The sequence below is a fragment of the Pinus tabuliformis genome, chromosome 1_2 (genome assembly GCF_031772625.1).
Source record: "Pinus tabuliformis cultivar Carrire ecotype Pingquan chromosome 1_2, CPIR1, whole genome shotgun sequence".
Taxonomy (NCBI): Eukaryota; Viridiplantae; Streptophyta; class Pinopsida; order Pinales; family Pinaceae; genus Pinus; species Pinus tabuliformis.
The window spans coordinates 1,007,477,021-1,007,495,016 of record NC_142298.1 but is presented as its reverse complement, the minus strand read 5'-3'; the positions used below and the strand labels follow the sequence as shown (position 1 = coordinate 1,007,495,016).

Genomic DNA, 17,996 nt, shown 5'->3' with positions numbered 1-17,996 from the left:
TAGGAGGACTTTTCCTCATTTGGACTCACTCATCTCATCACATCTCTCTCTCTACTGCGCAGAAAAGAGTCTCTTCTCTATTGCACAGAAAAGGGTCTCTCCCTCACACATGTGAAGCCGGAAGCTGCCGAAACTGAAGCTGCAACTGCAAAAGTAGAGTTTCACCTACATGGACTAGAAGATCTCCTCATCTGAACTGCGTTGTAGGTTCATCTGAACCTCCTCTGGAAGCTGCAACTTTTGGTGGTGGAATCAAGTCAATCCGACGGACAATTTGCAAGATATCGACTGCCCTAGTTTGAAGCAGGAAGCTGCCGAAACTAAAGCTGCAACTGCAGAAGTAAAGTTTGACCTGCGTGGACTAGAAGATCTCCTCATCTGAACTGCGTTGTAGGTTCATCTGAACCTCCTCTGGAAGCCGCAACTTTTGGTGGTGGAATCAAGCCGATCCGACGGTCGGTTTGTGAGATATCGTCTGCCCTAGTTTGATGATGAAGCCGCTAATGCTGATGCTGCTAATCTAGGGTTTGCTACTGCTGATATAAATCAGATTTATTGTATTGTTTCTCTCTGTTGAATTATTGAAGATAAAAGAAGATTTGATCAACGGGTTTCCCCACACATTGTGGGGTTTGTCCCTGGCTAGCCGCCACATCTTGTGTCTCTTGTCTTGGCTTGTTTTCTGTCGATCGTTTAATGTTCTATATGCATTCTACTTTATGTACATGTGATTGCTAATCTGAAATAATAAGAAAAAGAAGTAAATTGTTATAAGCATAGAACATACCATTACTTAACATGGTATCAGAGCTGAGGTGAAGACAAAGCCCAAGCAAGAGCAAGAGCAATCACCAAAGAGAAGATTGGCAAGGCTATCCTAAAAGAATGATGGGGTCATCAACACTCTTTCCTGCCGAAAACAAACTCCGTGAGAAAGCTGACTATCAGAGATGGAAGATGTCTATCGATCTAAACATTGAGGATCAAGGAGTGTTGGATCATGTAAGAGGCAATATTGTTGAGCCTCCATCAAATGCATCCATTGCTGCCTGGAACAATGGAAGAACAAAGAAGTCAAAGCGAAGAAGATCATCCGGGACTCTATCGACAAGCACTTGGTGGCCTACATCTCTGAACTGAACACCTCCAAAGAAATCTACGATAGACTGGTGAGTTTATTTAAAGTTACTGATCAAATCAAGTTTTGTTTCTTAGAAATAAACTAAGGGAAATCAAGAAGGGTAAAGATGAGAGTATGCAAGCATACTTCTTAAGAATCATCGAGATCAGGAACGATCTCATATCTATTGGGGAGACTATTACTGATAGGTAAATGGCACTCATGACTCTTGGAGGATTACCATCCGAATGGTACGTGTTCAAGACTACTCTTCTGAACAATAATATAATTCCTGGTTTCGAGGAATTAACGACTAGATGCATTCAAGAAGAAACAAGGGTAGAAGAGCAAGAAATGCCCATGCCTAAAGGTCCTCCTGCTGCCTTTTCTTCTGATGCTAAGAAAAGAAATAATTTTAGGACTAAATCAAAAGGAAAGGCTGGACCTAAGGGTGGAAGAAAAGGACGATGTTACATTTGCGATAAAGTAGGTCACTATGCAAGGGAGTGCCCTGATAGAAAGGACTCACACTGGGACGATGATTAAAATCCCTCTGATGATGGAAAATTCAATAGCAAAGGTAAAAGGAATGCTGAAAATCAAGGAAGATGACAACCATTCAAGAAGGCCAGAAATTCCAGGATGTATTAAATGCACCTGACCTCAAAAAGAACCTGGTATCCATCTCGGCAATGCAAGACAAAGGCTACAAGGTAACCTTCAGCGATGGCAAGGTACGTATATGGAAAAATAATGTTAAAGATGCTTTCACTCTTGGGTTTCGAGTTGATTCTTTATATCAGGTCAGTGGAAGTCCGCTAGGTGTCATGTCTTGTGACACAACTCTTCAATCCAATCTTTGGCATCGGAGGTTTGCCCACCTTCATTACAAAGTTCTACCCAATGTAAGACAGATGGTAATAGGGATGCCCGAATTCCAAGTAGAGAAAGAAGGTGTATGTCCGAGATGTGCCGAAGGAAAGCTCAAAAGGGACCATTCCCCTCAAGTCAAAGCAAGACCTCCGATATATTACAGTTGGTTCACTCAAGCATATCTGAGGCTGGCATTCAGAGGGAGACTACTACACCACATACTCCTGAGCAGAATGGTGTGGCGGAAAGGAAAAACCATACGATTGTGGAAGCTGTTCAAAGACTTCCGAAGTTTCTATGGGCTGAAACTACAAACACCGCCGAATATGTACAAAAACGATGCCCTCATCAAGCATTGGGTTCCAAGAATCCTGAAGAAATGTTCACTGGTAAGAAACCTGATGTTTCTCATTTTTTGGAAGCCCTGTATATTTTCATGTGCCGAAAGAGAAAAGAAATAAATTGGGTGCATCTGGAAAGAAAGAAATTTTCGTGGGCTATGGTGAAAATACTATAGGCTATAGAATCTATGTAGCCGGTCAAAGGGAAGTCGTGATTAGTCATGATGTCACCATTGACAAAGATATGGCTCTCAGCAAGGTGGAGAATCTTCCGACTTTGAGGAGCTCTCAAGAAGCCGACACCAGGGAACCGAAAGAAAAGTATGATGAATCAATGCCTGATGTAGAAGAACCCATGGATCCAATTGATCATCATCCACATGAGCCTTCCTCTTCTAGGAAGAGGCCTTCATGGCTTAGAGGGATACTTGATGATGCTGAAGGACATGCTGCACCCTGAGGAACCTTCCGTCAAAATAAGAAACCTAACAGGTATCAGGGATACCTGACCATCATGAGCACAATCATACAAAACGAGCCTTCATCATTCTCAGATGTTGTCAAGCATCAAGTATGGAAGGATGCTATGAACATTATGAAGAATGATGTCTGGGAAGTAGTTCCCAGACCCCAAAACAAGACAGTTGTTACTTCCAAATGGCTTTACAAGATAAAGCTACAGCAGATGGAAGTACGGAATAGTATAAGGCTCGTTTTGTTGCTCGTGGTTTCTCCCAGAAGGAAGGTATAGACTATGATGTGATATTTGCACCTGTTGCTAGATATACGACCATCCGCTTGATCATAGCCCTTGTGGCTTCACAAGGATGGAACCTACATCAGATGGATGTCAAGACCGCGTTCTTGCACGATTCGAACAAAGAAGAGGTCTATGTGGAGCAACCCGAAGGATTTGAGATTTATGATTGAAAATCTCATGTATGCAGGTTGAAGAAGGCTCTCTATGGGCTGAAGCAAGCACTCCAAGCATGGTATGAGAGGATCGATCGCTACTTGATGACGTTGGGATTCACTAGGAGTGAAGCCGATCCTAACCTTTACTTTAAGGTTGAAGATGACAAGCCTCTCATACTGGTGTTGTATGTGGATGACCTCCTTCTAACAGGTGCATACCCTCTCATTCACAAATGTAAGAGGGAGTTGGCTTCTGAATTTGAAATGAAGAACGAAGGACTTGAAGTGTGGCAGAAGCCAAGGGAAATTTTCCTATCTCAAGGAAAATATGTGGTGAAGATTCTGAAAAGATTTGGTATGGTGGACTGCAAGCTTGTGACTACCTCGAGGATCTTAACTTTCAGAAGTTATATGGTAGTGATGTCAGACCAGATTTGGGAAATGCCTATGAGTTTCAAAAACTCATTCACGTTGATGTTCTTGGTGAACCTCCGTCCGAACATATGTTTTGCAGTTAGCATTGTGAGCTCATATTTGGTTGAGCCTCATTAGATTGGTGCCAAGAATCTTCTGAGATGACTTCAGGACACAATCTCTCATGGATTGAGATACACTGCCGGAAATATGAAACTGCATGATTATTCGAATGCTAATTAGACAGGTAGTGTGGAGGATCACTGGAGCACTTTTAGTGTTGTTTCTCTTTGGATTCTGCTTCGATATAATGGATGAGCAGGAAGCAGAAGTCGGTTGCCATAAGCACCACCGAGACCAGATACATATCTACGAGTATGATCTCGTATGAAGCTGCCTGGTTGGGGAAACACTTCAGTGAGTTGTTTGAACACATACCACTGTGATTCTCTGTAACAACCAGAAGTGGGATTCGATTATTGAGGAATCCCGTTTTCGTCAATTGCTCCAGCAGATAGACATCATCTGGGATATGGTAAGTCGATGAGCAAGAAGGCTCCATCGCATTAAGATGATGTACAGGTCAATACACCTTGTCAAAGCCCTGAGGAAAGATCTAATTTGTGATTTTCCCAAATGACTTGGAGTCATCAAGAAACCCTTGTACAAGGGTCCTGCATGTTGCATACATTGAGCTCTGAAAGCTCTGAGGGCTTGCGGTTCTTACTGGAGCAACATACGACCACAAGGTGACTCACCCTCCCCTGGTGGTGCGCACTGGAACAAGATGATTCGCTCTCTTGTGGGACAAGATGATTCACTCTCTTATGGAACAGGATTGATGTGTTCTCCTGTGAGGCCTGGATTGATGTGTTCTCCATGGCGACTGTAGCAGGATTGATGTGTTCTCATGTGAGCCCCGGATTGATGTGTTCTCCATGGCGATTGTAGCAGGATTGATGTGTTCTCCTGTGAGGCCAGGATTGATGTGTTCTCCATGGCGATTGTAGCAGGATTGATGTGTTCTCCTGTGAGGCCTAGATTGATGTGTTCTCCATGGCAATTGTAGCAGGATTGATGTGTTCTCATGTGAGGCCTGGATTGATGTGTTCTCCATAGCGATTGTAGCAGGATTGATGTGTTCTCCATGGAAATTGTAGCAGGATTGATGTGTTCTCCTGTGAGGCCTAAATTGATGTGTTCTCCATGGCGATTGTAGCAGGATTGATATGTTCTCCTGTGAGGCCTGGATTAATGTTAGCAGGATTGATATGTTCTCCTGTGAGGCCTAGATTGATGTGTTCTCCATGGCAATTGTAGCAGGATTGATGTGTTCTCCATGGCAATTGTAGCAGGATTGATGTGTTCTCCTGTGAGGACATGATTGATTAGTTCTCCTGTCGAGGCATCCTACCCATGCAGTCTGGGACTTATGGGAAGTACCTCTCATCTGATCAATGAGCAGGGAAATGAAGTTAGGGACCATAGTAGTACCGATGGACGCATCGTTATATCTACCGTACTTCCTATGCTAGGATGACCTCCATTGATCTGGGATCAATGATACTGGTCTGGGACCAGTGGTAGGAGTTGTACCATACTATGACGCTGACTTCGGGTCGGTTGAGACTGGTCTGGGACCAGTGGTACATACTCTGAGACTGACTTCGTGTCAGTGCAATACTGGTCTGGGACCAGTGAGAGTGGTACATACTATGACGCTAACTTCGGGTCGGCTGAGACTGGTCTGGGACCAGTGGTACACTCTCTGAGACTGCGATACTGGTCTGGGACCAGTGGTGGGAGTGGTACTTACTATGAAGCTAACTTCAGGTCGATTGAGACTGGTCTGGGACCAGTGGTACGCACTCTGAGACTGACTTTGAGTCAATGGAGGATGATACTGGTCTGGGACCAGTGGAGTTGTACTCACTATGACGCTGACTTTGGGTTGGACAACACTGGTCTAGGACCAGTGGTACATACTCTGAGACTGACTTTGAGTCAATATGATACATCCTCGATCATTTCTTCTTCTTCAAAATTCAGAGAAATGCATAGCAGAACAGAACAATGCAAGAGCAGAGCAGAACAATATAGATCAGTACAGGGCAGAACAAGACAAAGCAGAACAGGCGGAATAGAGCAGAGCAGGGCAAGGGTCAGGCTATACAGGGCAGTGCATTTGATGGATGAATAGTAGCGATCGATAGACAAATTGTAGATGAAGTTCTCCCTAGTTGAGAGGGAGTGTTAAAATTGGAAACTAGGGCAAAACTTCATGTGGGTCATCTTATTCATGGCTGATAATATGTTCATTAGATTCCTCTCGTCGAGAGGTGTAGGATTGATATAAAGATCATCCAATTTTGATAAGTCTTCATGGAGATATGAATTTATTTTGATTATGGAATTATTATCAAGCCGACCTACAACTCATGTAGGCTCAGAAGCCCAACAGTCGCATCTATTCAAACACCATCGTTGTGTATAAATATAGGAGAACTTTTCCTCATTTGGACTAACTCGTCTCATCACATCTCTCTCTCTACTGCGCAGAAAAGAGTCTCTTCTCTACTGCGCAGAAAAGGGTCTCTCCCTCACACATGTGAAGCCGGAAGCTGTCGAAACTGAAGCTACAACTGCAAAAGTAAAGTTTGACCTGCGTGGACTAGAAGATCTCCTCATCTGAACTACGTTGTAGGTTCATCTGAACCTCCTCTAGAAGCCGCAACTTTTGGTGGTGGAATCAAGTCAATCCGACAGACGGTTTGCAAGATATCGACTGCCCTAGTTTGAAGCCGGAAGCTACCGAAACTGAAGTTGCAACTGCAAAAGTAAAGTTTGACCTGCGTGGACTAGAAGATCTCCTCATCTAAACTGCGTTGTAGGTTCATCTGAACCTCCTCTGGAAGCCGCAACTTTTGGTGGTGGAAACAAGCCAATCCGACGGTCGATTTGTGAGATTCGTCTGCCCTAGTTTAATGATGAAACCGCTAATGCTGATGCTACTAATCTAGGGTTTGCTACTGCTGATATGAATCAGATTTATTGTACTGTTTCTCTCTGCTGAAATATTGAAGATAAAAGAGGATTTGATCAAAGGGTTTCCCCACACATTGTGGTTTTTGTCCCTGGCTAGCCGCCACATCTTGTGTCTCTTGTCTTGGCTTGTTTTTTGTCGATCGTTTAATGTTCTATTTGCACTTTACTTTATGTACATGTGATTGTTATCTAAAATAATAAGAAAAAGAAGTAAGAACATACCATAACTTAACAAACTCAGAGGCCTTTCTATCAACTATTGAAAGCCTCAATCTCATCGACATCCCAACAAGCAATGGTACTTTCACCTGGAACAATAGAAGAGGAGGAGAATGACAAATAGCTTCCAGGCTAGATCGTTTCCTCCTCTCAGAGGATGCATACCTCACCTCTTGGGAAACGGAAGCTCGTATTCTTCCGCAAGCTGGCTCTGATCATTGGCCAATCTCTCTTAAGTTTCATATCTCTAATGGTCCCAAGAATAAGCCTTTTAGATTTGAGGCCTTCTGGTTGGATCACCCGGATTTCCTGGGCAAAATGAGGCAATGGTGGAATAACTCTACAACCAGATCTAGTAACAAGATGTACACCTTTCTACAGAAACTAAAATACATCAAAGAGGAAATAAAAAAAATGGAACAGAGAAACATTCGGCAATATCATCACAAAAAACAAACAAAAACAAAACAAAAAAATCTAGAGCTTAAAATGGCGCTCCTCCAGCAACATATCATTGAAGAAGATATCTTAGACCACAGCAAACAAGAAGAGAAAAAATTACAACAAAGTTGGGAGGAAAGAGCCACTCAGGAAGAGAAGTTGTGGCAGCAAAAATCCAGAATAAATTGGCTAAAATGTGGGGAAAAAACATCGCTTTCTTCCACAAATCGATGATCCAACATAGAAGAAATCACAGAATTCTAGCTCTAAAAAACCGAGAGGGACACCTCATTCATTCTTAGGAGGAAATGGAAGAAGAGCTAACTCAATACTTCAGCTCTCTCCTTAAGGAGCCAAGGAATGATCAGGATGAGGACATTAAAAAAATTACCAAACACATTCCCAAGATCCTCACCGAGGATCATAACAAAATGATTTTTAGAAAAGTTTCTCTTCAAGAAGTGGAGGATGTAGTGATGAGCATGCCCAATGGGAAAGCACCTGGACCAGATGGGTTTACCATTGATTTCTTCAAATTCTGCTGGCCAATCCTAAAAATAATATCCATGCCCTTGTTCAAGAATCCAAAACCCAAAAGCTTGTCCTAAAAGCCCTCAACGCCACCTTTCTCACTCTCATTCCCAAGGGCGATTCAGCTGACTCCCCAGATAAGTTTCGTCCCATAGCCCTTTGCAATGTCATTTATAAAATCATCTCCAAAGTCTTGGCCAATCGTTTGAAATTCTTCTTGCCTCTTATCATCTCACATCATCAATCAGGCTATGTGGAAGGTCAGCAAATAATGGATTGTATCATCCTCTCACATGAGCTAATCCACTCTCTCAATTTGCGAAAGAAACCGGGTATGATGATCAAATTATATATGTCTAAGGCCTTCGACAAAATAAGTTGGGCCTACATGAGAGCAGTTCTGGAAGCTTATGGGTTTCACAAAGAGAGTATCAAATGGATCATGGCAATGGTGTCTGGTGCGTTCTTCTCCATCCTCCTGAATGGTTCCCCCTCTCAGCCTTTCCACCCCTCAAGAGGTATTAGGCAGGGTAACCCAATTTCTCCCTTTCTCTTTGTCATAATGGCTGAATGGCTCAATCAATCCATAACTGCGACCTTGTCTGCGAATGAACTACCTGGTCTCAAGCCTCATCCTTTAGCTCCTCCTTCCACACACCAACAATTTGTGGATGACACCTTGCTAATGGGTCTCCCGACTGCCAAAGAAGCTTCCTCCTTCAAGACCATTATGTCTGACTTCTCTGCGGCCTCTGGCACCTCCATCAATCAAGAAAAATCTAAATTATTCTTCTTCAATACTCCTCTGCCCATTCAAAGAAACATTGCTAGAATCCTTGATTTTCCCATAAGTACTCTCCCCTCTAAATATCTAGGGGTTCCCCTCACGGACAGGCCACTAGCTCATGTCACTTGGGAAGCATTGATAAATAAATTAGAAAAGACGCTGGTAAACTAGACCTTCCAATTGTTAAATTTGGCAAGCCATTTGGTTCTTGTAAAATCAGTTTTACAGGCGATCTCGCACTACCTATACTCGGCTTTGGCTGCCCCAAAAGCAATCTCCAATGCAATCAGGAATCTGCAAAGGAACTTCTTATGGAGAGGAGCAAAGAAAAAGCAGAAATGGGCTCTAGTAGCATGGGAAAAAATTTGTAGACCCAAAAAAGAGGTCGGCCTTGGACTCAAGGACACTGAGCTCCTAGGGAAGGCCTTGGGAGCAAAAACTCTGTGGAGATGGTTAGCAAATCCCAATTCCCCCTGGGGTATCCTATGGAAGGCAAAATACGCTCCCACCCACTCGCAGGAGCAAATAATAAGGCTCAATGGCAGCATAAAAGGTTCGGTAATCTGGAACCAAGTGTGGGAGAACAGGACAATCATACAAAAACATAGCTTCTGGGAGATTGGGAAAGGGGACAAAGCACTCTTCTGGGAAGATGCCTGGTAGCAAAGGCCATAACTCAACAAGGATCAATATCAATTGATCAAGTCCGAGATGCAAAACAGGGGCAGGAGCAGGGTCTGTCACTATTGGAAACCAAGCACAGAAGGGAACAGCTGGAGAGAATGGATTGATCAGAAAGAGTGGGTTCCCCCCATCAACCCTCAAGTTTGGTCTGAGCTATCAATAGAACTACAAAAGAGACAAATCCTCCACAACACCTCTGAGGACAAGATCCGTTGGGGGCAAAACCCAGCAGGGCACTTCGACATAAAGGAAGCATATAGATACATAGCCCAACATGATCAAATCCAACCAGACCCCAAATGGAAATCAATGTGGGATACAAGACATTGGCCAAAAATTTCCATTTTCCTCTGGCTTGTCTTGCACAAGAAAATTCTAACCTGGGAAAACCTCCAAAAAAAGGGTTTTATTGGACCTTCCAGATGCCATCTATGTCAGCAAGAAGAAGAAACTTCAAATCACCTAATGAATGAATGTCCCTATGCAACTAAACTATGGGATTGGGTTAATTTGGTCTTTAGAGGATCGGATCGAGATCCCTCCTCCATCCTCAACACCATATCTAACTAGCGTTCTTCCTTTTCCCACTATCCTTCGGTTAACAGAGCATGGACTCTCGTCCCAGGCATTATCTGTTGGGCGCTCTGGAAGGAACACAATGCTATAATATTTCAGGGTAATTCATCACAAGAGGAAATCACCTTCTCAAAGGTCAAGAATTCTATTCGTGAGCGGGTGGCCTCCTCTCTTCTTCAAGATGCCAATGGCCCTCCCAGCAGCACAGACTTGAGAATTCTTACCATGTTGGATCTCCACTTAGCCAGCGTCCCTAAGGCCCCCTCTAATTCTAGAAAAAGAGGACAGAATGACAAATGGTCGCCTCTGGAGCAGGGAACTATCAAGCTAAATTACGATGGTGCGGCAAAAGGTAACCCCGGGGTGGCTGGATTCGGAGGAGTCTTTAGGAATGCTCAAGGGGGAATTCTATGGATTTACGAGGGAAATATTGGTTCATCAACTAATAACGTAGCAAAATTACATGCATTGGAACATGAATCACCATCGCGAAAAGCCACAAGATCAGCCCATTGATCATTGAAGGTGATTCAACTCTCGCTACACAGGTCTACAAGAAGCTCTAGCAGGGGATGGAAGCGGCCAAGGTTTCGGATAATTGGGCCTAAATAAAATCCTATAGAGAATTAAAAACAACATGGAATGCATGGAAGGGTTACATTTCCAGGCCATCAAAAGAGAAGGGAACAAGTTGGCGGATAGGTTGGCCAACGAGGGGACAGCAGGGAGCCTACGGCTGAGATCCAGGTCATGGCACGATCTAGAAGAAGGTGATCTACGTCAGCACTGTGAAGCTATCAATGTCAGGGACAACCAGAAAAGAACAATAATTGTTCGAAAATCCCGAGTCACATCAAGGGTGGCTCAAGGAATTGGGAGGATGGTGGTACTGTCGTGTATATGCCCTGGCACGTCCTTTGTTTGACAGTTGTGCTTGATATCCCACCCACGGCCCCTCTCCACTGCAGGGACGCCGCCCTTCTGTCCCATCAGCCCGGTGAGGCACCCTCTCCACCACCTTCCCCCTGTACCTCCCACGCTCCTACTTCTCTCCCCTTCCCTCGGCTCCTCACCCCCCGAGGCCCACCTGCCCCTATTAATTTCACCCCTCACTCTCTCCTTCCGGTCATTCCCTTTGTTTCTATTCTCTGGCCCTTTCGTCTTTCCCCTGTTCTCTATCTGTTCCGGTTCTCTTGCCCTTCCATCCTCCCCATGGCCCCAAAGTGCAGCTCCAGCCCGGCTCCGATGCAGGGGCGCAGGCGTGGGAGAGGCCTCTTGCTGGAATTCCCTTGGTTCTCCCCCCATCACCTGTGATGAATCCTCCACAAGGTGTGCCACGCTCAATTATGTTGTGGTAGTGAACCCAGAGACCCAAGAGCGAATTGCTAGCCTTGAAGCTCAAGCCAGAGCTCTTCGCAGAGGCGTTCCCTCGAAGGATGTGGATGCAGACTTCGCTTGGATACCCGACCCCACTCTTACCACAGTGCGAGAAAATCTCTATGCGCGTACCATTGACATCTGGTGGCAGATGAAGACCATTCTAGGCCTGGCTCTACAGGAGCAAGCGGAACGCTCTAGGGAGGTTGAAAACAAAATTGACAGCCTAACTGAAAAATTTGTGATCTTCGTCGAAGCGGTTCATCACTGCCACTTCATAACCCGTGAAGCTCCGCAATACACAGTTTTAAAGAAGAAGTCTACGGCCAAGGTCCATACACCTGTCAATTGTTCTCCAAGTATCAAGAAAGAAATGGCAGGGGCCTCCTCCAGCCGCCCGTCTGTCATAGCGCCACAGGAGGGGAGTACTCAAGAACAACCAATTAGTCTAGACGACAACGACCTGGCTACTGCAAATCCAGAATGACTGCTGTAAGGCCGCTGCTGCGAATGAGGTTTTGGAAATAAAGGCCCTCGGCGCTGTCTGTCAAAGAGCAACTCAATCCTCTGGTCCCTTTTTGGAGTCAAATGTCAATCAGGTTTCTGTTGGTTTACAGTGCTCTGATCTCTACAATTCCCATTGTAAACAGAACCCATTTTTTGTAAATTCGCATCGTATCTCGGTTAAGCTGATGGCTAGAACAGACAGTGTAGTTGGCTCTTGTGACAGCGACACTGTCCTGCACAATCCAACCTATGTAAATACCTCCTTTTACAGTAATATATCTTATCTTATTTACAAAAAAAACACTAGATATTATCAAAAAGTTGATTATACTGGCAAACCAGGACTAGAATGGGCAAGGTATTGATGGAAAGGCCTGACGCCAATCAAGAGATTTTACCCAGCTGGATGAAGTGCAACTTTACACAAATGAAGTTGATCATATGGTCACAGTTCTAGCCAAACAGCTAGTATATTTGCAGTTTGCAGCACCCAAAGGCCACTCAAGGCAAGTACCCATTGATGTTGACCCCTCACCCTCTACATAATTCCCTATATGGACAGGCCTGTAGCATCTTTTCTTTTATTTTCTGATAAGAAAAGCAGGATTGACATCCCTCAATATAGCAATAGAACTCAGGATAGTAGTTCTATTTTGGTCTATAGTCGATATTTGTATAGTTTTGTGACTGATGTTATGGCTCAGACATTATGGAATAAAAATTTGTTCTTCTGTTTCTAATCTGGTTTCCCTAGTGGTAGCCCAACAACTTTTGACTATGTATAATTTCTTCTTTAGTTAATACAAATTGAGAGCTAGCTTACAAAAAAATGGTGTGTATAGGAAGCATAGGGAAGAAAATCAGGTCAGGGATTGGTGTGCAGTGGGTACCATAACCCATATTCTGGAACTTAGGGAAACAGAGAAGGAGGTCAACACTTTCATGCAGATTCATCATCAGAAATATCTGGAGTTAGCATCATAAATGTGTTCTAGCATCCTAAATGTGTTCTTTGCAGTCTCTGGTTGGATGGATATCAGCCCAACTTAACACCCCCAAGAGGTTGTCTCATCTCCTTCCCCACCAGACTTTGCATCTTTTGGTGACTCCTCTCTCTGCAGTTTTTCTCTGGCCAATGAGCAGGATATAGACATCCTGCGCTTCCCAAATCAGTAAGTGGTGGACACCATGAGTGAAAGCAGCCCTATAGCTCATTCTGATGTGGAGATGCACTCTGAAGATGCTGCAATGCAGATTCAGGTGACCTGACAGTTGAAGCCATTTAAAGTTATGATTCCTATGTTTTTACTGTATTTGGTATGTTTTGTCTAACAGTTTTTTTTTACTATTTCAATATGTAAGACAGTACACCTGCCAGAGCTTTAAAGGCTAGAACTAGAAGGTCAGAAATAGAGGATATCTGGCTGTTAAATTATGTGTTTCAGATTGTTGTCTGGTTTGGCTGCAGCTTTTTCTAATATAAAAGCAACCAGTTACAGTGAAAAAAATAGAAACTCAAGCCAGAGAGCTGACATACTACAAATTTGCCATTCACTAACCAGACATGCCTACAATAACTTCGAACAGCAGTGCAAATTATTATTAATGTGTAGCTTCACATTAAATTCTTTTCACCATGCTATAGATTATATAGCAACTTTTGCACCCAATTTGGTCAAAGATAAAGTATAGCTACATTAAAATTAAGCTGGACTAATTTCTTTCATTTTCACTACCTCGCTTACAGCTCCACACTGGATTCTATCAAGGATGTGACTTAGTTTCTCTACTTTAGATTAACTCATGCTTCTACTACCTTGCTTAACTGCATCTTGTGCTATAGAAATTAAGAGCTTCAGAATGCACCCTCCGAGGTGTAATCTAGGCAATAAAGAGCAACAGCGATTGCTCCTTCCTAACTGGAAATTGTTCAATACCTTAAGAGAGGATGTAGCCAGCCTACTCTTCTCAGGCAATACTCTTCGTGACTTTAGGAGAAGTTAGCAATGTTGCAACTTAACTTATATAACTTCCTCTAACATATCTACCTGTAATTGTCCATGTTTATTTTTTCTGTTTGAACTAAAATTGGGCAAAGAAAAATGAATTTAAACAGGGATTTGATCAAGGGTGTGGCATTTTTAAGCCATCCTCAGTCTCTTAAAGCACAAGATCTTAGAAAACACTATACTAATTCTCCAGAACTCCTCATAAATTATGAAAATACATGACGAAATAACAAATATCAATCTGACAACAGCACTAACTGATTAATTCCCAATTAACCACCCTAGAAAATGAATTGTCCAACGAAGATACCTTGAACCATTGTCACCAAGCCCATGAAGCCACACAATGGTGGCCTGATGTTTCCCCTTTGGTTTGACTACATGTGTTCTCCCATACTCAAATGTGCGCCTTTGAGACCTACTTCCTGCACTCATCCATTCCTCTCATCAACACACGTACAAAAGATAAATTCCAGTTAAAAAATAGATAAAACTGTATATAACCCATTGTGATTGATCTTACAATTAGCAAGTGGCAAAAAGAGGTGGGTGAAATACTTCTTGTTAGAATGTTTTATAAGCTGGTTTTATGACAAATCTGTAGTAGCACATAAAGCTCTTCCTTGCTTTGTTATTTGGACTCTGTGAATTGCAAGAATCACAACTGTATTTCAAGGAAAGGAGAGAAATCCTATGCAGATTGCTCACGAGATATGATTCTTCTATGGTGGATCTTGGAACCCTGAAAAGGCAAATCCACAAAGAATCCTCAAAAAGCCTGAAATTGATTATTCAAAAGTGTGGGGTTTTTTGATGGACCTTGTCAAGGAATACCAGGTATGTATGGTGCACGGGGTATATTATTCTTATCTTAAAAATATATATATTTTTCCTAAGCATGCAGCAGGCCAGATATCAAATAATAGGGCTGAGTTCTATGATGTATGATTAATAATGAAAGGTACTACAGACACAGCCATTGCAGGTTTCTAGAGATTCAAAGCTCCTTGTGCACTGGGGAAATGGCATGTGCCAAATTGAGAATTTGGTTCTATTTCCACTCACGAATAGAGTTCTTGATATAAGGAAAAAAAATCAGATATCTCATTCAGACATATTTACAGAGCATATTTTCAAAAATGGAGAACTCCATCTGGAAACGGTTCTTTCCCTTTACTAAATGCCATTCAATTGATCTCTGTTTTTGGAAAATGAAGTCGTGTTAAGACCCGAAAAGGCTTGTTTGCATAATTTGGTGTTCTGATGCACAAAATGAGACCTTCAATAGCTGAGAAAGACTGTAATAAGCAGACGAAGAATCTGTTCACAATCTGAGGGTCTCTTTAAAAGTAAAGTAGAGAGTCTTTTAAGGCTCAAAAGGTATCGTAAATACAGACCAATGAATATTCTGATTTCAGCTCTGAAATATCAAATATGAAAAAAATCATGGACAGACAATTAAAAAAATGCAATTGATCTATGAAAGAATTTATGATTAGAGGTTCAAAAATTGCTGTTTTGCCACAAAAATGAAGTTAATAGATGATCTGGTGGGAAGAAAAAATAATCAAATTCATTCAAATGTAAACAGCCCTTCCAATTGAATAAAAACTGATAGATAATTGTCACTTCTAGAAAGCTAAATTAATCAAATTCATTCAAATATAAATAACCCTTTTAAGTAAATGAAATATGACAGACAATTACAGTCTGCATAACTACATGTAGCTAAGATCCCAGAATTAGCAACTTCCCATAGCATAATAACCCTCGTGTTAAAAACCCTCGCGTGAGTCATAATCTTGACATTATCCAACGCTAAATTGGACAGTATCTCAGGGTAAAAAAGGGAAAAAACAAATACAGAAGCAGAATGCTTACCAGAGCTAAAATTGGAGGTACTTCCGCTACTCATTGTGAATTTCCGGATATAATTTCCCGTACTGAACAGCGAAAAATAGCTCTTCTTGCCCACCTGAGATAATACAGACCTGATCTGATTTACAAAACGCAAAACCAAGAACTATATAAATAGCTTTAAATTTGTTACAAATCTAGTCCGAATCGAAGAGGGTTTGTTCGATTTCAGAGCCACTTCGGGACTGAAAACGACTCGTTTTTCACAAGCTCCCAGGGAATCAGCGCATAAAGCTGAATGACAAGCAAAGGGCCTATAATTATTGATATTCTTGTACAGGAAGTGTCGAAAATAGAAAGGTTGAGAGATCATTTTTCATGTTTCGAGGAGGAATAGAATCAGAAGCATTACTGACCTGATAGCTCCCACCACCAACTAAATGTGGGCTGAGGAGCATCGTGGGTTTTGATCAAAATTAAAACCCTCCTCCAATAAAGATGGAAGTTGGGACAAATATGGTAAGGAATATGTCAAATATGGTAAACTTTAAACAAGAAACATGAGATTGTTGTTGAATTTTAATTTATATTTAAATCATTTTATTAAAGGAAGAAACCTTTGTAAATAAGCCAGCTTCAAACTCTTCACAGAATATGCTCCAGCAATCTAATCCCACTCCAACCAAGAGAATAAATCCTTTTATATTAAGAGAAAGCCCTGTTGTGGGTGTGAAAGGGACTTCCAGCAATTGCTTACCTAGAAAGGTGAAAATTGTCCCAATGCCAAAAAGGGATCTAACTTTGGTGGACAGAGCTTACCCCGGGGTGCATTATTTTCTATCTCATGTTACCAGAGATTGAGACAGAAAGTTAAGTGTGATGGAGCCTAAAGGCGTTGCATGTTCTTCGAAGGCTCTTGTTGGAGAAATTGGTTGGTACTATCAAGGAAAGGTTATGTCAAGAATCTTATCTTTAAAGAATGGTATAAATGTGCTTTATTTGATAGTAACCAATAATAATGTTACAATTCTTAAGGTGTTTGGGGTGTTTGGGGTTTAAAAGGGAATGGTATAAATTATTAAAATTATATTTTATTTTATTGTAATAATAGCAGTTTTATAATATGTAAGTTGTTAGAAGAATTTTATAGATTAGTATAAGAATATACGATATTTATTTAATTGTAATAATAATATATTGTAATGATAATATTTTATTGCCATTAAGTTTAAGTTATTGTTCTCGTTTGCAATATTCCTTTTGAATCTAAGATATTTATGAAAAAAAAATTAATCTGGCTTTTTTTCCCTCAACTGAAAAGTTGTTATATTTAAATGGAATATAACCATGTATAAATGTTTTAATTTTTTTTTTACTTTTTAATAAAATAAAAGGTTAAGAAAATATAATAAAATAATTTAAAGTTTTTTTACAATTGTCAAATGACTATTGAGTAGCATTTTAAGTTTTTGATTTCATTATTCTCGGATGGGGTATCAATATTGTGAAGTGGGCGCATTGCCCCTCGCTCTACCTGGCCAAGAGGTTGGGAAACGTGGTAGCATGCCCCGTAACCATGTCTTTATGACTGTCCACACAGTGAGACTCTACCTCATGCGAATTGATGGTCGGTCACTTGATCACATGCTCAATTACACTGACAACATTGAAGTCTTGCCACCATGCCAGGTTTGTCAAAGTCTTGCTCGTGTGATGTTTATTTTCCTCCTCATGTATCTCATACATGTCCCCTCCACACTACTGTTCTCATCTAGAAAGTCTCGCCATTAGTCTTCTCCATCTGTAACCTCTTCCGCGCACCCTAGTAATACAATTCGCACGTACTACCCGACCCACTTTTGTGAGCCTTGGTGAGGCCCTATTTTTCCGCTCTTGATACTCAATTGTAGTTCCATAATTGGCAGGTTTACTACCCCAAGCTGGAGACCTAGGAGTGCCTTTCAATTAGTACTTTGGCATATCAATCGAGTGTTGTTGTTTCTTTCTCTATGTCGAATTGTCATGCATGTAGCAGCGTCTTATTCAAGTCCCTCATGCATGATAGCGAATAATCTTTATGGGCGTTAGACCTCCTTGGTGAGAGCCTTGGTCATCTATGGTTTACATCCCACTCACTGCATGATCCATATTCATGCTTTTGCTCATGTTACTAGTTTTCCTCTGGCCATCTTCTATGTTGGTCACTCTTCTCACATCTCTCGATTAGCTCTCAGGGCATTGTGTTTCTTCTTTGGTATATATCATGTAACCTTGTGCTTTCTTGGCTAGCATCCTCTTTA

General features: G+C 41.8%; 1 protein-coding gene across 1 annotated transcript in view; it reads right to left on the bottom strand.

Moving 5' to 3' along the window:
- The window catches only part of LOC149209495 (uncharacterized), a 99,008-nt gene extending 82,777 nt beyond the window's left edge, over positions 1-16,231 (bottom strand). Inside the window, exons 1-3 of the mRNA XM_089398646.1 lie at positions 16,113-16,231; positions 15,721-15,835; positions 14,150-14,264 (exon numbers count right to left, since the gene is read on the bottom strand). Of these exons, the coding sequence (XP_089254772.1) occupies positions 14,150-14,264; positions 15,721-15,835; positions 16,113-16,154 (272 nt within the window). The 5' untranslated portion in view covers positions 16,155-16,231. The remainder of the gene's footprint in view (positions 1-14,149; positions 14,265-15,720; positions 15,836-16,112) is intronic.
- Positions 16,232-17,996: the final 1,765 nt, after the last annotated feature.